The 27,493-nt window shown below is 37.0% G+C and overlaps 1 protein-coding gene across 3 annotated transcripts in view; it reads right to left on the bottom strand.

The window, feature by feature from the left end:
• Positions 1 to 26,771, bottom strand: part of PTAR1 (protein prenyltransferase alpha subunit repeat containing 1) — a 49,351-nt gene extending 22,580 nt beyond the window's left edge. For 2 of the 3 annotated variants that reach the window (XM_007969442.3, XM_007969443.3), the window contains exons 1-5: positions 26,586 to 26,771; positions 17,547 to 17,716; positions 8,571 to 8,637; positions 2,528 to 2,632; positions 520 to 733 (exon numbers count right to left, since the gene is read on the bottom strand). In XM_007969442.3, coding sequence (XP_007967633.1) covers positions 520 to 733; positions 2,528 to 2,632; positions 8,571 to 8,637; positions 17,547 to 17,716; positions 26,586 to 26,671 — 642 coding nt within the window. In that variant the 5' untranslated portion in view covers positions 26,672 to 26,771. The remainder of the gene's footprint in view (positions 1 to 519; positions 734 to 2,527; positions 2,633 to 8,570; positions 8,638 to 17,546; positions 17,717 to 26,585) is intronic. The other variant, XM_007969441.3, reaches the window with a different exon arrangement.
• Between the last annotated feature and the right edge of the window lie 722 nt (positions 26,772 to 27,493).

Here is a 27,493-nt window from a genome sequence, read left to right as displayed (position 1 = left end):
GACCCTCATTCGGTCTTAGTAGGCTTGGAGTGGGACTTAGGAATCCCCAGGTAATTTACAGGCTCAGTCAATTTTAAAAACACCTGGGTGAGATTGTCTATTCCCTGCCCTCCTCTCCCTCTTTTCAGAGGACGAAAGTGTGAAAAGACAGCCAGCTGACTTAGTATATTGTCACATAACCAAACACTACCAAGAAATAGCAATTCCAGTTCTATAAGGCTTAATAATCCCTTCCTGTTTCAGGATAAATTGAGTTATGCTCAATCTTCCTCAACTGGTTAAACCTGCCTTTGCTTTACCACTGCACTAGCCTTAAGACTGCCAAAAACAGCACTGGTGGGGAATGCAAGATTTTCATTTAATTACAGGGTTTCTCCAGAGGTAGCAGCTGTCACGATTCTCTCAAGTTGCCAGACCATCAGTTTCTCTACTCCTTCAAAGCTCTTCTGAGGATGAACTACTACCAGAAGATTTTAAGGGCAGACAGGCAGTCTGCCCAGGAGACAATAATATCCCTACCTTGACATCTAGCTTGGCCAAGTGCTGTAAAACCCAGATGCGATGGGACCATGCATTATAGTTGCTTGGGTATCTCCCTGCTGCTTCACCACAGACCTCCATCTCTTCTTGTATGAGTCGCTGTGCCCTTTCTGTGGGAATTGTTCCCAAGTTTCCTTTGGTCATAAAGGAAGGCAAGGAGGTTTCCTGAATTAGCTGTTGTAGCACCCATCGCCTGTTAAGGTAGCATGTGGGAAAGAGAACACAGAAAGAACATAAATCAGAGAGAAAAAGAACCAGTTTTCATTGTCCCTAATTTAATTTCCATTCAGAGACAATGCAAAATAATACCTGTTTATAAGTCCAGATTTTTGGAGATGGGGAGGGGTTGTTTTGTTTACGATGATACTAAATTTAGCAGTATGGATGAAGGGTGGAAAATGGATAAACAGGAAAATAAAAAAAAACTTTAAAATCTGTAATACAGAGAATGTCATTACTTCTAAAATGACAATCCCAAAACTCCACTTGGCCAGGACAGGTAAAGGTAATCAGTGTGTGTGTGTGGTGGTGGTGGTAAGAGGTTATAAATTAATGGCTGATAAATACTACAAGGAGTCATGATTCACATCTTTAATTATATATGCATGCCTCACCCTATGTGCATTTGTTTGCAAACAAGAAGTTGCATTCTGATAGCTTTCATTCAGCAAAATTCTGTATTTATAGCATAAAATCTGGAAAGTAACAAATACAATTCATTAAACCATTAAGGAGGTGTCAAAATATCCTTAACCACAAATTCTCCCTTTGTCTATTTAAGATTTGCATTAGCATGTATTTACATAAAAAACACTAAATAGTGTTTCAAGCTACTTAATGGGTTTCGTTTGTACCAATAATTTACTCATACAAAAGCATTTTATAGACTAAAGATTTCAAACCCAAAGGTACAGGAAACTGAGTAAGAAAACTCATTTTGTCATTTTAAAATAATGGAATTTCTTATTTAACAAAATATTGCTTGATAAAAAAATTAGACAAGCCAATAAACTGATGGATGCATATTTGACAGTTCCTTTCCCCTGCCACCATCCCTTTCCAAACCCCCATACACACAGTCATACACCTTTCTGTGGTATACTACCTCAATTTCTAGTCATGAAGAAAATACAACTGACTATGTGGTTTGGAAGAAGCTGACCTGCAATGTTAACTAAAGGCATGATTACCACTAAGACACCTTGCACTGACATAAGATCCTAAAAATGCCCAGGATTTAAGAAAAATTAGAGTGGCTTAATAAACTGAGAATTTCAGAGTAACTTCTTTATTGGTCCTGACCAGCAAGCCCACACCATCCCACTTTGATCAAATAAGAGTAGTTACACAGGATTCATCAGGAAGATGCTTCCAGGTGGCCAGGATTTTGAGAGTCCTAAATTACATTCTGGTTATCTGTCCCAGGCTTTTAACCTAAAAATGTTCTTTGCATGTATGGTTTTTAGCAAATTTAGCTCAGCGTACACAGCATTCACCTCAGTTGCCCTTAGCTTTCTCTGTAAGTTAATTTTAATAACCACAACCATCACCACCACCATCTTTACCAGGAAAATAACCAAATGCTTTTAAAATCCATGTTGCTCATTACAGTTGAGTATCTATAAATGCAATCTCCACAATTGCTTCAAAGAGTTAATAATAGCTAATATTTATTATTTAATATGTGCCAGGCATTGTGGGAGTGTTACATGCATTAACTCATGTAAACTAGACTGTTAACTATATGAGACAGGTGTAACTATTATTCTCATTTTACACACGAGAAAACTGAGGCTTGGTGAGTTAAGTAATTTCCCATGAACACTTAGGTAGCAAGTTATATAGCGCCTAGATTTAAACTTAGGTAACCTGACTTCAGAATTCATGCTCTGGAACCAATATGTAACCTTGCCTCTCACATGTCATGTTTCTTTCTCCAGCCATTCTGAATCCTAAGTAAGAGTACTATGTTGTAAGTTAACCACACCTGTGAATCCAAGTTTCTGGACTCTTTGGAAACTTAGTTAAGGCGAGTTTTCCCAGATGTAAATCCTTAATTGGATTTAAAGTGCCAGAGAGGATTAGCTCTTTCCTGTAAAAAAAATAATAATAATAATAATTAAACATTACTTTATTCTTATAGCCAAAGGTTCTACATGGCTTTTAATATAGCCTCATTGTAAAGTGAATGTCTAAGAATTTTAAAACAAAAAAAGAAAAAAAGCCCAAGCCACTCTGGGATACAAAACACTCATAAATGTGACATGCAGTAATCAAGAATGTATTCTCATAATCCCAATATAACAAATTAATAAGCAGAAAGAGAAGGTCTTAAACCAACAGGTGAAATGTTAGCTATTTGTGTGAGGGCAAAGGGGTTTTCTGGCCTATCTCATTTCCGAAAGTTATGAGACCTGATAGTCATATCTACAGGGCCAATCCAATACCAATCAAGAATTGGTCTAGTTTCCTAAATAGGACTTGACATCATCTATTTCATTACAAAACCACACATACAACAAACACAATATGGTTGGGGAATCACTATTCTAACCAAATTACCATTTTTTATTTTTGAATTTTCCCTATCACATATACATTTTAACATATAATTGTATATCCTGCTCTCATTATATCTTAAGAATTTTCCCATGATTCTATATAATTTTTGTAATGAACATTTTAAATGATCAAATAGTTTTCATTCAGTAGCTATGCTTTTCCCTTATTGTTAGACGTCCAGGTTGTTTCAAACTTTTTGTTATTTTAAAACAAATCTGGGGGGTGGGGGGAAAAAGCTTTGTGCTAATGACTTCTTTTGTATTCTTACTTTGGATAAGTTTCCAAAAGAGCTAATAACAAGGTAAAATACTTACATGACCCTTGATATACTAGGCCATTCCTTTTAAAAATATTAATATAAGCAGAAGTAAAAGCAATGTAATGTTTTGGTTGTTTTTAAAACTGTTCAAGCCCAACCAAAGCTTCAATGCAATCAGTTGTCCCTTGGTATCTTGTTGGGGCTTGGTTCCAGGACCTCCCACGGATACCAAAATCTGCGAATGCTCAAGTCCTTGATACAAAATGTGTTGCTATATAACCTACATACATCCTCCCATATACTTCATATCATCTCTAGGTTATTTATAATACCTAACACAATGTAAATGCTATATAAATAGTTCTTATATTGTTCAGGGACTAATGACAGAAAAACGAAGTCTGAATATGTTCACTACAGAAAGCAATAGTTTTCCCAAATATTTTCTATCTGCAGTTAGTTGAATCTATGGATGCAGAACCTACGGATACAGAGGACCAACTATATAAAGAATGTCATACAAGAGCTTTCCATACCTGTTTCTCAGGTAAATACAATTTACATTTAATTTCTTAGGTAAGTTTTTGATAAGTGCTGATATTACACTCTCACTGAATTCTCAATGTATCTACAATTTTATAATAAAATCAGATCATTTGGTATTATTTATTAATCTTAAAATGTCCTTCCTGTGGTAGGGCTGATAGTTCGTTTATTTTAGAGAAGTTTAAGCCAGAGAAAACCAGAATCCAGCTCTTACACCATATCTACTTAGATGGATTTAATTTCTAAATACCACAATACATTTTATTTCCAACAGTGACATACTATTTATAAAGTTTTATTTGATAAGGAAAACAACTATTTTCCTTCAATGTTCAGGAAACCAATTTGTCATTATGTATATAAAATATATATATAAAAAATACATTTTTTTTCTTGCAACAGCCAATTGCTTTTGCAGTCTTGGATTCTTTTCCTTCTGAAATCAGTAACATTTTGTTCATACAGTATGTCAGGATATCTATAAAGTAAAAGGGGGAAAATATTGCTCTATGTAATTTTAACCACTTTTGAGAGCAATGCTTCTCAAAGTGAACCCTGACTGCAACATCAGCATCATCTGGAACTTCTGTGAAATGCAGAACTCAGGCCTCAGCCCAGACCTCACTGAGTCAGAAACTCAGGTGGGCACAGCAATACGTGTTTTAAAACAAGCTCTTTAGATGATGCCCATTGACTGGGCATGGTGGCTCACGCCTGTAATCCCAGTACTTTGGAAGGCCGAGGCGGGTGGATCACGAGGTCAAGAGATTGAGGCCATTCTGGCCAACATGGTGAAACCTTGTCTCTACTAAAAATAAAAAAATTAGCTGGGCATGGTGGCGCGCACCTATAGTCCCAACTACTTGGGAGACTGAGGCAGGAGAATCACTCGAACCCAGGAGGAAGAGGTTGCAGTGAGCCGAGATCGTGACACTACACTCCAGCCTGGCGATAGAGTGCCACTCCATCTCAAAAAAAAAAAAAAAAAAGATGCCCATTAAAGTTTAAAAAACAACTACTATAATGAATTGATTGTATTAGGCTTAATTTCCATTTGCTAAATTTAAGACCTCTTATTATTTATAACTGTCTACTTTTATTCCCATATATATCCATATATAAAGGGAGATAATCAAAATTTTCTTCAAAAAAGAGGCACTTACCCTATAACTGAGTTTTGACAAAGTTTCTTAACTTATGGGCACTCCCTTGGGTGACCACTGAGGTACAGAATTTTAAAAAAAGAAAAAGAAAAAAAATATGGGCACTCTGGTAATATCTTTATTTTGAATTAAGCAGCATTTTTGGGAAGACTTCTTAGCTTGAAACAACCTTAATCAATGTTAATATATGGACACTGAAAAAGATCACCTGATGGCATCAAGCAAAATTTTTATATCAATGTAATAAACATTGCTAGGGGTAGTACTGAACATTTGTAGGTGTTGGATATTGATGAAACAAGTTTTTCAAAAACAATTTAATTCTAGCACCCACATTTTGGTTTCTAAAACCATTCTTTAATGATGTTAGAAATGGCTGATTCTAGGACCAGGACAGGAAGTACACAAGATGAGCCTGGAGTAACTTACAGAGCCAGAAAGTAAGGAAGTGCTCAAAAATATATGGTGGGATATGAAAAAGGGACATGGGGAGCAACCGAAAGAGCTTCCAGTGGCCACAGCTGGAATGATTTCAGCAACAAAATAAATAACATAGTATTGGATTATACCCCAGAGTATCAAATGGCTATCCATCAGCCCACTGAAATGAATGAATATATAAATAGGAGACAATAGACAAATATGATAGGTGGTAAAGTTAATAGCAATCACATAATCATTTTTTACCTATGAAAAAATTTCCCTAATACCTCAATTTTTTTTTTTTTTTTTTTTTTTTTTTTTTTTTTTTTGAGATGGAGTCTTGTTCTGTTGCCAGGCTGGAGTGCAGTGGCACGATCTCGGCTCACTGCAACTTCTGCCTCCTGGGTTCAAGCGATTCCCCTTCCTCAGCCTCCCGAGTGGCTGGGACTACACATGAGCGCCGCCACACATGGCTAATTTTTTGTATTTTAATAGAGATGGGGTTTCCCCATGTTGTCCAGGATGGTCTTGATCTCCTGACCTCGTGATCTGCCCGCCTCAGCCTCCCAAAGTGCTGGGATTACAGGTGTGAGCCACCATGCCTGGCCAAATACCTCAATTTTACAGACGAGGAAACTGAATCCTGGAGAAGTTCAGTAACTTGCTCAGGTTTCTTAGCTCAAAATGTCAGAACCAAACATCAAATCTGCATTAAATAAAGTTACCAATTTAAACCAATAGGCTATGAGTACAGAACATGAATCACTGGAGTTTGGCATCAACTATTCTAGTTGCTCAAAGGTGTTTTGCTTACTCTAAGTACAGAGACTGATGAACAAAATAGGACATTATTACTAAGTCAACCTCTTTCATCAGGTAAATCACCAATTTTCAAAGCAAAAAAAAAAGTAGCAGTCTTCTTTCTTTAAAAAAAAAACCGCTAAAATTTTAAATTATGTGTATCACTCACTGTAATCACAGGAGGTTAGTTCAGAAACTTATTTTTGCCTCTATTTCCTTCCCCTAAGATTGCAATATCCACAAATTGAACGTCTATTGCATTATCCTTTAGCAGTTTGAAAAATGCAGTCAAAAATCACTCAATGCCTTCCAGGATTAATATAGAAGAGATCCACTAACAATTAAAAATAAAGTTCTGTGTATTTGATATGCAATAGAGACCGTATAGGGTTAGAGAAGTTTACTATGAAGTTAGCAGTTTGTTGCTCAAAATGTACCTATGATTCGATGTCTTTATATGTCAATCAATCTTACCAATACATATTAAAATTTACTAGAAATATCCACAAAGGATTTTTTAAAAATCAAGATTCCCTTTCTACTCATCTAGCACAAAACCTTACTAATCATCTAACTAGAATAATTTTCAAGATGAACCATCATAAACACCCCTCAAGTTAGATTTATGGAGCAACTTCCCTTCATAAGAACAAACCACACATTTTTTTTTTTAAGTTTAATAGAATCATAAAAAAATTCACCTAATTCATATCTTTTATTTCACAGATAAAAAACAAAACTCTTGAGAATCAAAAGTTATACTCAAAGTCAGCTGCTAGTTAACTGATGAAACAGGACTAAGTTCCATGAATCTTAAGACCAGGTTTTTTCCTCCTATGCTCAAATGGTTTATAGGATATACAATGAATAACATGTGTGTATACACATATGTATACAGGTGTGTGTGTGTGTGTATGTACCTATCTATGCATATATGCTATGCTAGTGAGAATTTTTTTGTTGAAGGAGTTTTGAATTCCTCTCTATAGGTGAGGAATATGAAAACATGAATAAAAATGGCATTCCTACTTCCCTATTACTCTGATTTCTTTTTCACTGAATTTGATTTCCGTGCCCAATTTGCAAATTGCATATCTATTATGTACAGGCACTAGAGTTAGATGCTAAGGAAACAAAGGGGGAAAAAAAAAAAAAAGACACGGTCCCTACCCTTAAAAAAGCTCTGATTTTTAAGTTCATGGTACCTTCCTAAAAGTCTCCTTTGCTGATTCTTCCTCATCTTGCAAATGCTAGAACGGTGCTGTCCAATAGAAATATAATGTGAGTCACAAATGCGAGTCATATATGATTTAAAATGTCTAACAGCTATATTAAACACAAGTATAAATATATTTAATTCAATATATCCAAAATATTATAATTTCAACAAGTAATCAATATAAAAATTATTAATGAGATATTTCTATTTTTTGCTAGTCTTCAAAACATGATGCGCAGTTTATCACTTGTGGCACATCTCAGTTGAGACTAATCACATTTCAAGGGCTCAATAGCCACATATGACTTTGTGGCTACTGTCCTGGATTGTGCAACCCTAGAAAACTAGAATGTCTCAGGGCTCAGTCTTTGAACTGGTTCTTGTCTCTAGCTATGCCCACTCTTTTAGTGATCTTAAAACAGTTTCATGGCTTTAAAACCATCTATATGTTAGTAACTGCCAAGTTTACATCTGGCCCAGACCTTTTTCCTGAACTTTAAATACAACTACTTGGACACAAATCTAACATGTCCCAATCTGAACTCTTGACCTATAACAAGCACCCCCTACCTAAATCTGCTTCTCTTCCAGACATTGCCATTTCAGTAAATGGCAATTCCATCCTTTCAGCTGCTCAGGGAAAAAGCCAGAGTCAAGCATGACTCCCTTCTTTCTCATCCCATACACTTTCCACTACACTGCAGTGCTTCTCAAATACCAGTGATATAATGTTATATGCCTCACAAGCCAACCAGTTATGCCAACTGCCCATTACTCGCCCACCCCAAAAAATGAAGGAAAAATAAAAGCATGTATCAAACAGTATACTGTAACTCAACATGACGATTTATATTTCAGGCAAGAAAGTTTATGAAGACATCACTATGCAAAAAGGGGCAAAATGCATATTTAGAATTGTCACAGATATAAAGAATAGGTAGAAGAAATAAGTGTAAGATGGTTTATATTTCGTTTTCAAAAGCTAACAACTTATGGGGCTAATATGTCTTCAGAAATTTGGACAAACTTTATCATATCACTAATGAAAATGACATACCTCACGTTCCATGCAGTGGTAAAGTCTGGGTTTAGAAGCAGCAGGGTACATGTGACATCTATCAATTCTAAAATAAAGAGAAGTCATATTAAAAACAAATAGTCCTACCTTTGAAAGCTTGGCTTCTCATTCTTTAAGGTTCTCTTTCTCTCTATCACATTATACTAATATATATCTCATGTCATACTAACTTTAATAATAAATACGCTCTTCTAAGCTGTCAGGGATATGAAGATTACCCTCAAGACCCTCTCCTACTTTTGGTAAGTGTAACTCTCTTAAAAGCTGACACAAACAATTTTACAATATGCCTATAAGGAATAATCTAATTAACCTCTTCCTTTTTTTGGTGCTTTTTGGTACTAATTTAATATTTACCAAGGAAAGAAACAAAATTTCTATGCCACTATTCATTTAACTTCACAAATATCTCAAGTATTGACGGTGTGTGTGAATTTTCAAAAGGAAAAAAAAAAAATCACTCAGAATCCAACCCACTTAACATAATTCATTTACAATCTCCTGCAAAAATTATCCTTTCTTGCACGTATTTTTACATAGGTATAGCAACGACAAATGTACAACTTTGTTCTATATATTTCACTATTATTTCATATGTATCCTCCTATATTATTACAGTATGTATTTTTAACAGTTGTGTAACAATCCCTTAGTCCTATGTACTATCAATTACCTTACTCTTTAGGCTGTTTCCTGTTTGTTTCTAATGTTATAAATAATACTACTATAAACATTTTTAAACAAACTTTTTGTCTTGTAGGCTATTTTCTTGGGATATATTTCCTGAAGCAGAACTACTATGTCAAAACAACATAAAACTCAGTATGACTCCTACTAAGCATTTCCAGATTGTCTTTAAAATGGACTGTATCTATTTATACTGCCAAAAGGAACATGAGTGTACTTATGTCCCTATAACTGACCTACATATATTTTTAAAAATGAATGTGACAGATAAAAAATTACAAATTCATTTATTTTAATTTACATTTGCTAATAGGAACATTTTCATTGTTTATTACATATAGTTCATCTTATGAACTGGCTATTCACATTCATTAGCTATTTATTTACCATGGTCTTGACAGAATTCCTATATATTCAAATAAGCACCATAAGCCTGTATTTGAAAGAACAAAATTAGCAAAGTTTAGACATATTGTCTTTGTCTTACTAAAACTGAAAAGAATTCTAGGATTAAGGTTATCTATCTAGGGGCACAGTACTAAATTAAGGCAACCCTATCAAGCTCTTCTTAAATGCCATGTAATAAAATAATAAAAATAATTATTACCATTTACTTAGCATTGCTGTGTATGAGGCATCACAGTAAGCACTTCATTTTATATTATTTCACTAAATCCTCATAATCACAATCCAAAATATTCTTATCCCACTTTACAGATAGGGAAACTGAAATTCTGCAATTTAAGCAATTTGCCCGTAGTCACCCAATTAGCATGTGGCAAAGTCAACATCAAAATTGTTTCCAACAAGTCAATTATGCTGCAAACAAAATGTCTGCCCATAATAATTGGGACATTTTCAGTGTTTAAGTAAAATATAAACTTTTTAATATCTAAGAGCAAATATACATAAACACATCCAATAGTCATTTAAAAATACTCTAGTTAACAATAAAATCAATTATTTTATTCTATCTTAATAGGAGATTAACATTTACTTGGGGCCCATGATTTCATTCCTAGTGAGCATACTGAAATATTCAATTCCAACAGTAGGATCAGCACACATTTATTTTGACCTCTAAGTCATTACATACATTACAACACGTTATGCCTATGAAGAATAATTAACCTCTTCATTTTTTTACTTGTAGTAGTTTTTGGCACTAAATGTTTATCAAGAAAAAGAAATATAATATTCTATGTCACTATTCAGTTTAAATCCATAAATATTCCAAGTATTGACTATGGACAAAGATTAAAGTAGGCCCTTAGGACTGAGTGCTTGAATGTAATGATAAATAAGACCTAATTTTGCCTCTAGGTTATCCTTAAGTTGGAGAGACTATATAAACAAATAATTATATAAGGCAAAATAATTATGAAGTAGAAACATAAACCACATTTTGGGGCCCACCAAAAAAGCTGCAATTAATTCTTAGTGGAATTATACATGGAAGACTAAATAAATAAAGTGATCACAGCACCACCTTACCATACTGGAAAAAGTATAAGCAAAGATAAAAATGAATGGAACTTCACACATAGTTTGCTCTCCAAGAGATTATGGATACCAGAGCATGACTACAACACAAGGTAGTGGTAAAATGTACCAGGAAATGAAGCCTTCTGAAACCTGGTCTCAATCTCCTGATCAGCTTGGCCTTCCATTACTTTCCCTCACATGTTACTTTCCACCTGAGTCAAACCCCACTATCCCATGAACACACCTTCTACCCGCCTACCTTCTTTTCTCTGAACAGAATTCAGATTTACCTGCTTGCTATTCTTTCTGCCTCATGTCTTCCCATCTCCTAATATTTAACAAAAAAAAATGTTTAAAGCCTTTCCTAACCTACCTAGTTGGAAAAAATCTTTCATCTCTTTTTTTTTTTTCCCTTAGAGATGGAGGCTCACTTTGTAGCACAAGTTGGAGTGCAGTGGGACAATCTTGGCTCACTGCAACCTCTGTCTCCCACGCTCAAGCGATTCTCATGCCTCAGCCTCCCCAGTAGCTGGGACTACAGGCGCGTGCTACCACGTCCAGATAATTTTTTGTATTTTAGTAAAGACGGGGTTTCACCATGTTGCCCAGGGTGGTCTTGAACTCCTGAGCTCAGGTGATCTGCCTGCGTCAGTCTCCCAAAGTGCTGGCATTACAGGTGTGAGCCACTGCACCTGGCCTCATCTCTGTTTTGTGTGTATCTTACTTTTGTTACTTACATAAATATTGTCCTCTTAATTGGACCATAAATTTTTTGCAGGCAGGTCCTCTCTAATACATCTTCAAATTATTCATTCACTCAACAAATTTTGTAAGCATCTACAATAAGCCAGGTATTGAGCTGGCTGAAGATGAGTAAGCACAGTCCCTGGTCAAAAGCAGCTCCATGTCTGACCACAGCACAAAGGAGTGGTAAGAGGATAAGCCTTCCTTAAAGCCATACTACCTGGGTTTGAATCCCAGCTTCTCCACTTACTACCTACATAACCTAACCTCTTGGAACCTCAGTGAAATGATGATAACATCAACCTCATGGTGTTGAGAGCAATGAAATTCATTCCACTTCTCCACAGCTTTTTGACACATAGTGAGTATTCAATAAACATTGTTCACTTAAACACCATCACTAACTGACCAAGAAATGAGTATTTTCAAAATAAGTAAGGAAGTCTGGAATAATGAGGAGGTTGTTCCCTTAGTAAAACTGTCTAAATTTCCAAACTTGTAAAATAGGCAGCAATAACAAAAAAACCCTTCATAGTCAAGTAGTTACATGGAAAGGTTTGTAAATGATGGGAAAGCCTCTGGAATTTCTTTTGACATCTACAATTTTCTAAAAAGTGATTATTCTACCTAGGTAAATTGGCATAGTCCCTTGGAACCTCCCTTTTTACATTAAAGAAAATATGTCTGACCAATGGTAGTTGCTGTTTGTTTGTACTTCTAACACAATTCCCCTCCTTCCTCCATCATAAGACAAGAAGTTCATCCTCCATGAGAGACTTCTGTACAGCAGCACAAGGCAAAAACTGGCACAGCAAGTACTTAAGTCCCCGCTTTTCATTTTATGGTTATGTGAAGATACAGGAAGACTTATCAAAGTAACATTTCCTCTACTGGCAGGTCCCTCCCTAATAGAACAGCAGCAGCTACGGGGTTCAGACACAGCCCAGCTCCATCACTTACTGGGAATTCTTGGGCAAATCACTTAATCTCTCTAGGCCTTACTGTCCTTCTCATATGTAAGATGGAGCTATCATGGGGATATTAGATGACTAAACCCTTGAAGTGTTAGTACAGTCTCTGACATACAGTAAGGACTGAATGGTAATTCCTGTTACAAAGCCTATATTTCCTAGTCCAGTTCCACAAATGATATTGGGACTGGATGCCTCCAGAGGGAGCAAAAGAACCTCCTAAGCTGGATAAGCAGTGACTGCTGAGCAGAGGGATACTTTTTGACTTTTAAGAGTCTTAGAATTTAAAACATCAACAGCCTTGACCACCATTAGTGGTACCTAGTAACATAGACAACCACAAGCCGTTCTCTTTCACAAACTGCTAAAACTTCCTCATTCAGGACTTAGGTTCAGACAAGACTTCCTTCAGTAAAGATTCTAGTCTGATACAAAAGATAGGGGTAAAGTGCAATGACAGAAATGAGAAAGGACTAGGAGAAGTAACTAGATTAGAAGTATCAGACATAATTAAAGAATGAGATCCTCACAACAACCCTCTGAGGTCTTGATTAGTAATTCCTTCTTTTGGTGTGCAAATAGGAAGAAAGAGGTTAAGCAATTTGCTAAGTCATTGTTAAGTGACTTCAGTGTGCTGATGAGTTCAATTTAAATCCAGGCCTGCTGTCCTGCAAAGCAGACGCTCTTTCACTCTACCACACTACAGGCAATTACTTTGCCTTCTGCAGGTCAGGACTGAAACAAAGACCTGAAAAAGAACATGTATAATCAACGGTTGTAACTATTTCACTCTCTCAGTTTCATCAACAATATACCATTTCCTCTGCAGTTTCACCAAAAAGATATGAGCTACTGAAATCTCTAAAGTCTCTTGAAATTAAACAGGTCTCTCTCCAAACACTAGAACATATACCAGCAAATAAATGTTTCTTTGTTACACACACTACAATATATGCCTAACCCATCGTCATGTCACAGGGAGAAAAAGAATCAGGGCACATTATACATAGAAAAGTAGCTAAATTTCAGCTATAACAGGGAGAAGATAAAAGGATGCTACAGAAGTTGGAGAAAAATCAATATGCTTTTCTTGCTGCACTGCATTCTAGAAATGGCCCAAGGCCAGTAGTCACCTGGTAATGGTCACTGGATTTGACAACTGTCTCTAACAGAGAAAGGTTTTTCGTGCATCTAGAAATAAATTCAAGGCCAACTTGAATCAGTAATTCTTTTCCTCCAAAATACCTTCAGGTTACCACAAGAAGTGAAGCTTGAGGTAAAGCTATACGGTAAACACCAGAGAGGCCTTGTTTATTATAGTACGCAGTCACGGAATCAATAGCTAGATTAAGCTAAAACCTCTTGCTTACAAACTCTTATTACTCATTTGACAAATGTCTGTTGAACACGTAAAGGTTCTGAGTAAACAAAAATGATCCACAATCCCTTTTCCTATAAACTCACATTCCAGCCAGGAAAAAGGTTGTTTAAATAATCAGCTAAAATACAGTGTGACAAGTGATACTATTATGCAAGCCATCTGAATAAAGGGCTCCCATAAGAGAGCAGAGAATAATTTTTGCTTCCTGAAGCAGTCAAAAAGGCTTCACCGTGTTAAGTGTGTGCATGTGCATGCACGTGCATGTGCTGGCAACCACACTGATAATGCCAACAGTAAGACATGAGCCTGGCCTCAGCAAAGGCATGGAAGTAAGGCAGTAGTACACACAGAGTCAAAGAATGGAAGAATGCTGCTTGTGGCTGCAATGAACATATGTATCAAACAGCTGCTAACATAAATGCTTCTAGGGTTCAAATGAATGTCAAAAAAGCACCAAAGGAAATTTGACAAGAAGTGTCAACTAACACTCTGCCACAGTGTCTCAAGAGCTTGAAAAGGCTGTGATAAACTGGAACAGACGTGCCCAGTTAAGAAGAGTAGAGGCTATATGTCCCAGCCAATTGTTGCCAGGTAGAAAGTCGTATACTCAACCAAGCCTTATGATTTTTCAGATGAAGACAGAAATCAGATTTATCCAACTAATAAAAAGTAATTTTTAAGACATTATACAAGCCACACCAAAATGTATCTAGATTAGCTTCAGCCTATGTGCTGAGAATCTGCAACCTCTGATGCTGAATATAAACTGGAGGAAAGACTGGGGACACACTGTGAAGGGCCTTGAATACCATGCTAAGGAGTTTCAACTCTACATTGATCCTGTGTGTATCATGAAATAACATGAGCATATAATGTATACCAGAAAAGCGTCGGTCAAACTGTTTTTAAGAAATGCTGTTCAAGCGTGTCTGAAATGACTGGCTACTGGCATGATGGACATGGGTCACAAAAGAGCCTGGAAATTGGGTAGACCAGTTAGGGGTGAGGTAATAAAATTTGTCTGGATGAGAAATAACGAAGGCCTGGTCAGCCAAAGAAATGGAGCACAGAAGATAGCTTTTAAAGAGAGAGCTCAGATACAGACTAAGCGAGGGCTGTGGAAAAGAGAGAGGAGCAAGAAAAGATGGCAGGAGGCACATCTGAAGAGTTGCACCAGAGAGCTCTGTCCAGAAAGAACTCCAATGCTGTGGTCTTCCCTCCTGCTTCTTATTTCTGTTATGGATTTCTCAAACATCAGAATTACAGAATCAGTCCTCTCCCAAACTGAATGTGGGTATTACTATCGCAGACTTAAAAAACAAACAAACAAAAGTCAATCTCTAACTAACTAAACAGGGATAATTCCTAAACATCTAAGGAATTCAGCAGGTTAATGAAAACAAGAATTCAGTTTGGTTAGGAAGAAAAAAGTCTATCCCAGGAGTAAAGGTCACCGTCATTTACAGAATACATTTTCAGGTAGATGCCTAGGATTCTGGCATGATTGATCACACAGACAGACATTCAGAAACTGTTACTGAAATTGTCAGCTTTCTTCACTTGGGCCTTCTTATATGTATATTCTCTATAATAGTTTTAAAGGTGTAGCATTTTAATGAAATAATTGGTTTTTCCTAACATTTTTGACATGTTTTTCTTAGCAAGATTCACCTCTGTGCTCTAATTGCTTCAGTTCATAAGTTTGGCAGAATACTCTTTTATTTTCAGCATTTTCAGATATATTTTTCTGTCAAACCCAAAATTCACTTCCTTATATTTACTGATAATACAATACATAACCTAAGTAGTATGTGATACCATACTATCCACCCCCCTCAAAATAGTGAAATCAAAAACTGCTTCCATGAGGACATAGGCTAGGATCAAATCAAAAGCTGCTTTCGTACACATGCACAGTTGCATCTGAATTCAAAGTTTAGATGCTAGCTATTTGTGTGAGTGAGCTTAACCATTTGATCTTCTGCAAGGTTCCTCTTGAGCCTATTAAACCTACGTGGTAAGAAGACACAGCAAAGCCTGCAATACAGCGTCCAGAATGACAAAAACAAGAGAAATGAAGAGGACTTGGAAGACCACAGAAAGAGAGTAGGTTGAGCTAGCATACATAAATGGGCAACTATAGCCTCTCACTTTTTAAAATTCAGTTTCTTTTCTATAAGATAATCATTCTATCCCCCAACTAAAGTTAGTTATACATTGGTTCGATTACGCATTTCTGTGCACCAGAACATAAACAATACAGCTTTTGTTTGACAAAAAATAACTTGATGGCGCCATATGGTGTTACTTTTTACCTCAGTGTCATTGAAAACTACAGCACGGTGATGGAATGCAGAATTAAAGAGGGTCTAACAACAGATAAACTTGCTTACCTTTAAGTTTATCCCTAAACCCATGCCTTAAAAGTTTATGCCATAAATTTGAGCTATGACTAAACTTAGGCACGGCCTTCTAATAAGAAAATATATAACAAAGGATTGAGTGAAACAGTCACACAGAAAATAGAAACCACTGTTCATTAAACCTTCAGAGTCCTTTTCTATGGTCTAAAAAGGGAAAAGTGTTATTAACCAATTAATGACAGTATGTTACAGATAGTGCTGAGAGAAATTCAAGGAAATCAGTATGTCATACAATAGGCAACACTCTTCTCTACATCTCTCACCCCCAAAGAGATCGTCTGTCACTCAACTGTAAGCTTCTTGAATAAAGGGACCATGTATATATTCATCTTTTTATCCCCCACAGTACTCAGGACACCATCTGGTATAAGTAGACCCTTGGTAATGGCTACCAAACTGGCAACTAAAATTCTCCAGGAAACAAAGTTCTTATTCAAAATCAGCCTCCAGGCATACTGAGCGCTTTTGAAGGTACTGTCGTACGAGGGAAGGGGAAGAAGCTTTACAAAAACAGTAAAGGATGTGGTGTTAAATGAGTCTTCTCCCAAAAAGTGAGACCTGAGGTGGGCATACAACGATAAACAGAATTTGTACACATGGAGGCTTAATATGGCAGAACACCAAGAAAAGAGACCAGATGGAATGATTAAGGATTGTCTGATGCAGTACAAAAAAAAAACCGTCTGAGAGAAATGGAAGAAGCGAATGCTGGATAGTTTTGTTTTGCTCATTTCAGCACAGGAACAGTACACAAAGGGCCAGAGCTCAGTTGGAACTTGCAGCGGAATGGCACATCCATAAATCACTGGGCTGGTTCACAATATCACTACCACCATCATGCCTACATTATCTCATTTGGACTGCTATGGAAATGAGTTTTGCTGCCTATAAAATACTAAAGGTTTAGAAACCAGAGACTGAGCCTATAGGGACTAGAGTCTTCTTCAGTGACATTCAGATTAGTTTCCTTCAAATTAAATCTTACAAATGACCCAATAAATAAACAGATAAAATCTGAACTGCTCTTGTTACAGGAGGTGCCCTGAAATTCTGCTTGAGGGCTTCCATATAATCACTGTGGTTGTAAAATTTGTACAGGTGAGTCCAAACTACTCACTTGACAGAAAGGTTAGCACCTACCGAGACAGTGAACAGAAGAGCCAGAACTAGAATCCAAGAATGCCAACCCTCAGACAAGGGCTCTTCCTAGTATATTCCATGTCGCTTTTAAAAACTAAAAGAAGAAAATATGATTCATACTTACCGTCTCTGTTCAGCCATTGCTTTCTCGTTCTGTACAAAAGGAGCTTGTTGTGGACATATGGTAAAAGGAACTTGACACACCAGCTCTCCACACCCAGTTTGTTTTCAACCAGGACTATGGGACTCCGGTTATACCTAGCTTCAGGACATGGGATCAGGCCAATTTCATCTCTTAATATGTAAAACATAAAAAAGAATTAAAAATAAGAATACTAACTTTTCAACATTTTTCTAATTTCAGAGTATTTTAAAAACCCCACATATGTCCCCCTTCCTTAAAAATATTATTTAGCTCACTTACTGGGATTGGTAGATGTTAATAGTGGCAAGGGTATGGGAAAACGAGTATGCTGTACTCTCTGCAGACAGGAGTGAAAACTGGTCTTGCCTTTGGATGGTAACTTAAAAAAAAAAGTCTTTCAAAATTTTGAATGAACATACCTTTGATCCAGCAATTCAACTGCTCAGAAATTATCCCATACCAAAATATATGAATCAGATGTTCACTGCAATGTTGTAACAAAACTAGAAACAATCTAAATGTTTATCAATATAAGACTAGTAAAATAAATATGGCCCATCCACATAATCAAGCCATTAAAAAACAATGAGGTAGATCTGCATATGCTGATATAAAAAAAGTTGCCAAGATATATTAAAAGAAAAACAAAAAAGCAAAATGCTGAATACAGTGTACAGCACAAATCCTTTTGTATAATTTCTTTAGAAGATATATAAATGCATTAAAAATTTTCTTGGAAGGATAACAAGACATTTTTGGAGAGAGAAAGGTGTTAAGGAAGGATTTTATTTTTATACAGTTTCAATTATCTAATAACTTATATGTATTTCTATTTTTTTAATGTTAACAAATGTGTTTATGCTTGCTTGCTAATAAATGCATATGGACCAGAAACAAAGAATCAAAAAAAGTTATTTTATCAGTGAGATTTTGGGCCATTTTTTCTTCTTTATACTTTCCTGAATTAAAAAATCACCCAAATGTTAAAACACAAAATACATTTCAGAATTCAATCATTTTCATCTGTGGTAGCATCTATATCCCTCAATCCACCTCAACTTAAGCTGAAAATCTGCATTAAAGGCAGAGATTTAATAAACAACATGTGGGGCATTTGACTTACTTAGTAAATGAACCAGCAAACTTAAAAAATGTGTGCAAAACACACTCACATGCCTTTCAACTCTAAAGGAAGTTATAATTCTTGCCTACACAAAGGATCCTTTCTCAATCAGAATGTCCTCTGTTTAATTAATGAATAACGAGAAACTTTTTAACAATAAGAGTAGTTGAAATAAATGTTTTTAGAGTGTCTATATAGATATTTTAAACATGTCTTTAAAAAGCAGAATAATGAACTGGTTTTCGGAGTTTGTGTGTGACATTATGTATTATGTCCCTGGCCTCCGCTTATCAAAAACAGTGGTTTGATAGACCCAAAAAGAGGGAAACTGGTTCAACTACAAAGTAGGAGAAACACCCTATCTTTTTGTTTGGCCACTATCACAAATTGGTAGGAGGCTGTGGATTTAAAATCAAACCCCTCCTGGAAACTAAACAGGATAGCTTAGAGGTAATCTACTTTCTACTGATCACTTCATTAGTGACACACGGATTTATCAATAAAAAGGGTATCTTAGGGGTTGCAAGACACTAACAATTCTTTCAAGCTAATTTAACTCTCAAGAAAGCTGTGCGATCTATGGGTTTTTATCCTTACAATTGGCTCAGTTGACTCAAAAGTGTTTTGATATACTATATCAATACTATCATAAGTTTTCTGATTAACTACAATGTACTGGGTACTTTGTTAGGTTTTAAAATTCAAAAAGAATAAAGCAAAGTGGTCTCAGACTTCAAAGAGCTAAAGTCTTGCTGGGGAGTTGTGTCAATATCCATAATAAAATGTTACCACTTTACCACTCCAATAATATAAACAAAGTCCTATAGGAAGAATATGGACAAAGCTAAAAGAGTACCTGAGGTCAATGCCCAGTATTTCAAAATATATTTTTGCATCTCTATTTGGTGGTATCCTGAAATCTATCTAATTCATTATTATGACCCCTAGCCATATCTGGCTATATTTGACTAATATATGACTGAATCTCTGGTATTTTCTGATGTTTGTGTTTTACTACATGAAGAATATTAAAAAATAAAGTAAAAATAAATAAGTAAATAAGTAAATAAACTCAATGTGATTATTTCAGGAAATTCTGTTCTCTGAGATATAATAATCTACTTACAACACTTCAAAGAACTGCAAGATTCAACAATATAAATGTTATAGTAACAAGAATAAAAGAATCCTGTTTCCAGGTATGGTTTGTTTTTTGGGGGGATTTTTTTTTTAACTTAAATTCACAATAAAAAACCTATCTTGCTCACTAATTAAACTAGGATTAAAATGCCCAAGTAATAATTTGGTATCTAAACTACAGAAAAGAGCCATCTGGAACAATTAAAAAACACACTGCTTTGACTGGCTGTTCTTTCAAGAAATACTTTATAAAATAAGAATGGCTTGGATATAGCAGGTACCCAATAACTGCTTCCTGAAAAGCTGATTATCCTGATAATATTCAAATTAATAGTTTTCACTTCTTGACCCTCTAAAAAAAACATTATCTCTGATTTTCTCCTAATAAAGTATACTGAAAACAGCATGTGTCCAAGTCCTGGATGGAAATAGATATATACACACATATACATACATATCAATATCATGTCATTTTGGCTTCTATAGACTTCAGTTTCCTCATCTGTAAAATGGTAGAATTGTATTATATCTCCAGTAAGGGAAATGGGCTAGATTTCACCCAGCTTTCAAATTTTATGACTGAGAAACCTAGCAGCTATTTTCATGTAAGGAGAATAAAAATAGTCTTAACAGATAATGTAGAGCACTAGGGGGAAAAACACATGAAAAGAGGTAGTAGGGTGTAAAGACAAATGTACTTGATTGAAAGTCCAGAGTTCTAGTTAGTTTCCATTCTATCTACCGACAAGCAATGAGAATTTGGCAAGTCACTTGCCATCAGTATCCTCATCTGAAATACAGGAATAGTATGTTCCCTGCCTGTTATGGAAACCAAATAATGTCACGTGAAGAAAGTGGCAAACTACAAAGTGCTAGGCAAAGATGAAATACAGTACCATTAATCCATTTAAGAGCCTTTAGTCCACCAGTAGAGTGTGTTGGTTAATAGACAATGGAAAGCCGAGGCAAAGAATTTAAGCCTTTGTCAAGTTATGTGACCCTAAGATACAGTGTTATGTTGCTTCCTAAAACACATTACATGTACTTTGTAAAGACAGATAGGTCAGTAAGCTTCCAAATAATAGTGTGTTTGACTTCAGACTTCTGTGTCTCATCCCGTAAGTCACAGTCCACTTTTTTCTAGCCACAGAATCATTTTAAAGTTGGAAGGGACTGCGTTCCTCTGTCATTTAATCTGATGAGGAAACTGAGCTCCAGTGAGGTTTATGAGGATTACCTAAGGTCATATTGCTAGTGGCTAAGTTAAGAATCGGGGTCTCCTAATTCTTAGCCTAAACCCATGAAACTAGAACGAAGAGCAAAACAGGATTTAGATCAATTCCTTCTATTTTTCTGTAAATTTAAGTTCTAATTCTATACTCAAGAAACACTGGGAAAACGCAGGAAAAAAAAAACCAAAAACAAAAACTAAAAGTCACTTGCAATCCCTCTTTAGCTATTAACATGTTTGGGTATATATCTTTTTTTTTTTTTTTTTTTTTTGAGACAGGATCTTGCTCTGTTGTCCAGGCTGGAGTGACGTGGTGCAATCCTCACTCACTGCAGCCTCCAACTCCTGGGCTCAAGAAGTTTATATATATATACATATATATGCGGGGGGGGGGGGGGAGAGAGAGAGAGAGAGAGAGAGAGAGAGAGAGAGAGAGAGAGAGAGAGATGTAGTCCCACTATGTTAACCAGGCTGGTCTCAAACTCCTGGCCTCAAGTAATCCTCCCACCTCAGCCTCCCAAAGTGTTAGGATTACAGGTGTGAGTCACTGTGCCCAGCTGGGTATACATCCTTTTTTCCTAAGTATTTTCAAAAACTGGGATCATATTGAACATATTCCATAATCCTTTAGGGAAAAAACTGAGCAATCCGCATTAAATATTTTCCCACATAATCAATTTTGATATTTTTAATGGTTGCAATGAATGTGCTATAAATATCAAACATATCTCTAGTTATTTCTTTACAAAATAGTCTTATGAGAGCAATGTTTGCACTCTTTCACTACCAATAGATTTCACTCTTTTACATTGTGAGGTTTCTGGCCATTTATATTCCTAGTATTTAACAAGGTATTCGATTACCTGCATAACTAAGAAGATCGTAGGATTTTTAAAGATATAATGGTTTGGGACGGCAATCAAGTTCTAATGGTACTCACTTTTTAGGTTACCTTCATCACAGGCTGCTCCAAAGGCAGAGCAATGTGGAATAAACCAGCACATTTACTTAAGATTACACTATGATACATCTCTCTGAGTGCCTCACATCACAATGGGGATCCATTCACTGGCTTCCAGATGATGTTCACAGTTCATGTAACACTGACACTGACTTTGTTCCTCATGTTTAGATAGTTTGTCCTATCTATACTTCTCAGAAACACCACCAACTAGAATACAGCCACTTATCCACAAAAGTTGTATCAACCAGCTTACCTTCTGGGAGAGATGGATGGTACCCAAATACTAAAACTGAATCCTGTAATGTGGAGCAACCAAACAGAAAACAGTCCAAGGATTCAGGAAATGGTAAAAACATTTTAAATCTAAACAGTAGTTATTTTGGTTTTGTTCTGCTCCCACCCCCCAAAAGAAATGGAATTCTTTCCAGCATGACCAAAAAGGAAAGCTAGTAAAACATCCAAATGAACTGACCCTTGCATATTGATAATTAAAATTCTCCTGGTGATTTAGATACTTCAGAAACCTTATAGGCTTTCTCATTAATTCCAAAGATTATCAACTTAATGTTTCACTGAAATTATATTACTGACCTTATTTAGAAAAAGCTACACAAATTACTACTGTTTATTGTTTGTTATTTGCCATGCACAGTTAGGTTTTACACATACTATTTTATTCTGCACCATAATCTCATAAAGTAGGAATTCTGATCCCATTTTACAGATGAAGAGTCTTGTCTGTCTACTCAGTTAATAAATGACAAGCAAAGATTCCAATCCAGTTTGACAGCTTAGACTGTCAAACTCTAAACTCAAATTTTTACACTATACTACACTATTATTTAAATAAATAAAAATCAGATACAAGAAGCCCAGTAGACTCTGGCTTTCTGTTCTTCAGTTCACCTTGCAGACAATCTAAAACTGCCTTTCATTATTCTTTACTAAATAATGTTCACTGGTGCCTACCCATTGCCTTAGAAGTGTGCATCCATGAGCCAGCTTTTCTTCACCCCTCATGTCTCATTCAGTTTAAATGCTATTGCCTCAGAAAGAACTATCTTGACCTCATACTCTAAATTAGGCCTCCACGTTGTTAATCTAAGTACCCTTCTTACTTTTTCTGAGTCTTTTCATAATCTGTATGTTGACTGCTTAACGTCCCATTAGGACAGGGACCATGTCTGGTTTGTTCATTAAGCCACCCAGCTTTGAACCCTGTATACCCAGAGACCAGCATTGTGCCTGTCAAAAAGAGGTAATCTTTTGCAGAATGTATAAATGGAATGAAAGAAATTAAATGAGAGTCAAGGATTTCCATAATCTGGCCCTACTGTACCTTCTCAGTCACAGCTTGCTTCTTTAAGTCAATTCACTGTTCCCTATGGAGGTCTCTGGCTCCCGCTGAGACTACAAATCCTACCCAGACTTTAATATTCGGCTTAAAACCTATTTCCACTAAGAGCCCTATCCCAGACATAACCAGCCTCCTCTCCACTTCTATTAGACTCCCATAGCACTTGCTCACCATGCTGCTATCCAGCTTTTATTATAAACTACTTTGGAGTGTTAATTTACTATTCATGCGGGTGGTCTTAGGTCTCATCTACACCTGCACTACACATCACAGTAGTCACTGGGCACATGGAGCCACTACGTACAAATCAATTTAAATTACATAAAATTTAAAATTTGGTTCCTGTCCATATTAGGGACATTTCAATTGCTCAATAGCTACCATGGCTAGTGGCTACCGTAGGGAACAGCACAGACATAGAAAATTTCCACAATTACATAAATTTCTGTTAGTGCCTTGAGTTCAAGAACTGTATTTTAAACTTCTATTTCACATAGTAAAGATGGTACCCACAACACCTCATAAACAGGGAGAGTTCAATATTTAATAGAAAAAACAGTAACTTGCTGAATAAGATAATTTTAACATGACTATTTACATTGTAAACTGTTGTCTTCTACATTAGCACAGGGTCCATACACTAAGTTAAAGACTATCCCTAGGTCAAGTTTACCGTTTTAGAGAATCCGATATGATTATCTAAGAGTCAACCATACAAACAGCATTTATATAGTATTATCCAGTTTATAAAGTGCTTCATACTCACCAATTATTTGGCCAATATATTTTTGGTGAGGAACAGAGATTCAGGGAAGGTCTAATATTTATTGAGTGGCAACTAAGTACCACTGTGTGAGGTGATTTTCCTGTGTTCTCATCAGCCTCACAAGATCAAGAGGACACTGAGGCTGAGAGAAGGTACCTATTCACATCATACAGTAACAAAACCCACATCTCACCACTGCATCCTCAACTCCTTCTGGCTAAATATTTCTACATAAACAAACAGTGTATTTAATGAAGTAGATGTTGGCTAATAAAATTACAACCGACCTTAAGTTTGGAGAAGGAAACTTTTATAATACTGAAAGTGTAATTAGATACAGTAAAGTTAGATACAAACGTCACAGATAAACAATGCTTTTTTAAAAAAAGAAAAGAAACACAGCCTCTTTATTTTGGGAGTAAATGGGCTAAATTAAGGGAAGAAAGTGCAGGCAATTTTCAAAAGCCCAAATTATAAAGCACTTAAAAAGATGCATAGTAATATTATTGAAAATAGTTTTACTGTGGGGAATATGTACTCAAATATAGCTGATGACTAGTATTAAACAATGAGGTAAGCTATTCAAATGTTTAAGATCCATATTACAAATCATTTCCTTATTCCGAATATCCAACTTATCTCAAAGTTTTAAATCTCAAATGAGCCAACCCCTTATTACTAATAAATTATACATTGAGAATATATTGATGAGGTTTCACAGTAGAAAAAGGATTAGGGAGGGGCATTAAAGTCCTTTAAGAGTTTCCGTAAATGTGATCCACAAGAACTGGGACGTGTTCCAAACTGCACTGTGTTAAACTGCCAAGCCAATGAACATTCAATCTTGGTTTCTTCAAATATAATGATGCTCTTTTAGTCTACCTCAAAGAAGAGAACATAAGATGATTACGATATTTTTTATTAGACTTCTAATCTCTGCTGTAATTTCTTCTAGAAAAATAATACCAGTGATGAGAAAATACACTCTTCATTCGTCCAACTTTTTTTTTTTTTTTTTTTTTTTTTTTTTTTTTTTTTTTTGAGGTTGTCTCTTACTTGCACTAAGGCTCCCATTCTCAAAAAGAAATCGAAAGACTGATATACAGCAAGGCATCAAAGCATTCTTTAGAAGGCTCAGCAACCACTATGGATACTGCCAGGAAATCATTCCAAACACTCTCATTTTGAAAAAGGCAGCAGTCATAAGAGGGAGGGAAGTGGATGCTGTCAGAGGTGGCAGGTGTGTTTTGAGGCCAGCAGTGTTTTGTTTTTAATGTGGCACAGTTGCACGTCTCCAATTCTGTGCCACAAGGGAGCAAACATCCGAGAGCTTCTTAACTCTTTTACAATCATCTCCTTGGAGGAAAAGAACACTTTGGTAAGATACAAGTTTGGCAACTTTTTTAGGCAGAAAAGCTGAACCTGTTAGAATACTTAAAAAAAAAAAAGAAAATGAGTTCCAGTCTAAAGAATAAAAGTAAAAATAAACTCCAAAAACAACTAAAGTGAAAATAATGCAGAACTGAATGCTACGTTTCTTTTCTTTGAGGAGGAAGAGGTATGGGAAAGGGGGTATACTGTTGCTTCTTCCCTACACCTTTGTATAATGGAGATCTCTCTCTCTAATAGTTTTCTTTTTACTTGTTACACAAAAACAAACAGTTACAAAAAGTAGACTCTTGTGGTATCTTCCAAGAGTACTTCAAGTAAAACGGAAGAGATGCATGTGTCAGTTCTGCAGTGTCCCGTTAAAGAGGGCAGCAGTGCTGGGATAAAAATGAGTTAACATGCTCCTTGTAACTATGAATCCGCTTATGCTAAAAAGTAACGAGGTTTCATTTGCATTATCCCAGACTCCACACCGCGCCCACAGAAGCTTCTCTTGAGAATGCTCTGTTCACCTTCAAAACACAATGTTTTATCGGAGTCACTTTACAATTTTGTGGCAAGTAAGGCGAAAGTCAAAAGCAGCCTCAAACCACCTTTAGTTAGTAAACTGAGGGGTTTAGGGCTCATTAAGACTAAGACGATCGGTTACCCCCTCTTGCCAATGACCGGGATGAATTTCAAGAGTTGTGTTTACAAGGCATGCACAGACCCACATTGTTGCGTGCGCCAGTGTACCTTAAACAGAGGAAGGATGTGGACCTACGGGGGAAGTCTTTGGAGTTTCGTGAACTCCTATGAAAAGGTGGGAAGGGAGAGAGAAAGTCGTTCCGTTTCGATTTTTCGAGGTCACTTCTAGGGACTCGTCCGCCAGCGCGTCCCGGTAGCGGAAAGCCCGGCCAGCGGCGCCCGACACGGCTCTGCCTCCTCCCTAGAAGGGCGCGTGGGCCAGGACCCGTGGTCAGCCCGCCGCCCGAGGTCGGGTGGACTCTTGGCCCCGTCCCCGCCCGCTCCCGACGACCCTCGGAGGTGGCGGAGGCGCGCGACTCACATGTGCGGGTTCCTCCTGAAGGCGTTAGTGATGTCCTTCACCACCCGCTGCACCAGCACCGCCACTTCCTCGCTGGTCTCGGCCATGTTGGCGGCGGCCGCGACTGTTCGAGCGCGCCTCCGCGTGAGCCGGGCCGCCAGCAGGAGTTCCGCGGAGAGCGCGCGCGCGGGTGCGCAGGCTAGGCCGCGCCCCCGTCGCCGCAGCCGCCGCCGAGCACTTCCGGGTCAGCCTGTCGGCGTCCTGGGCGTGGCGTTAGGTAGGGCTGGTGGCCTCCCAGTGAGTGGAGGGGTTCGCCTCCGCGCGAGTAACGGACTTTCTAAGCGTCAGAGAAGATGCCGCACGTGTGTTTGCAAAGTTCTCTCAGGCCGCCGATTTTCTTATTTTAATTTTTAGGCCACTCGGGACCGAGGAGAAAGGGAACCTCAAGACACACTCCACGAGAGTCAGACACCTGCCTGAACACCCCTGGCCAGGTCCCCGGGCACTCTTGAAGGAATGTTCAACTGAGGGTGCAGGGCCTCTTAACAGTTAGTCTAGTCCTGGGCGTTTTTCAGAGCTTGTCCGCTTTATTTTCCCAGCTAGAGAGATGAAGAGGTCCAGAGGCGTTGCGGCGGAGCGAGTCCCTATTTGACCGCGTTGGTGACCTCCTTTCTAACTGTGCCAATTTTGGTCTGAACCTGAAAGCAGCCCTTTTTAAAAACATTAATTAAAAGTCTTAAATTTATTAAAGGAAGACAAAGGAAAGTGAAGGAAAAGTTATTTGCCATCTGGATATAGGAAGTAGAAATGAAATCGTTTTTAAATTTTTCGATTTCATTTTCTACTACATTTGGTAGCCTTTGCGTCAATTTTGGAATTTAAAAAAAAGTATCAAGACTCTGACAGGGTTTGCTCATAACAGCAAAAAT

The sequence above is a fragment of the Chlorocebus sabaeus genome, chromosome 12, assembly GCF_047675955.1.
Source record: "Chlorocebus sabaeus isolate Y175 chromosome 12, mChlSab1.0.hap1, whole genome shotgun sequence".
NCBI lineage: Eukaryota > Metazoa > Chordata > Mammalia > Primates > Cercopithecidae > Chlorocebus > Chlorocebus sabaeus.
Note: the sequence above shows the minus strand (reverse complement) of the source record. Positions and strands in the feature narration are given on the sequence as shown.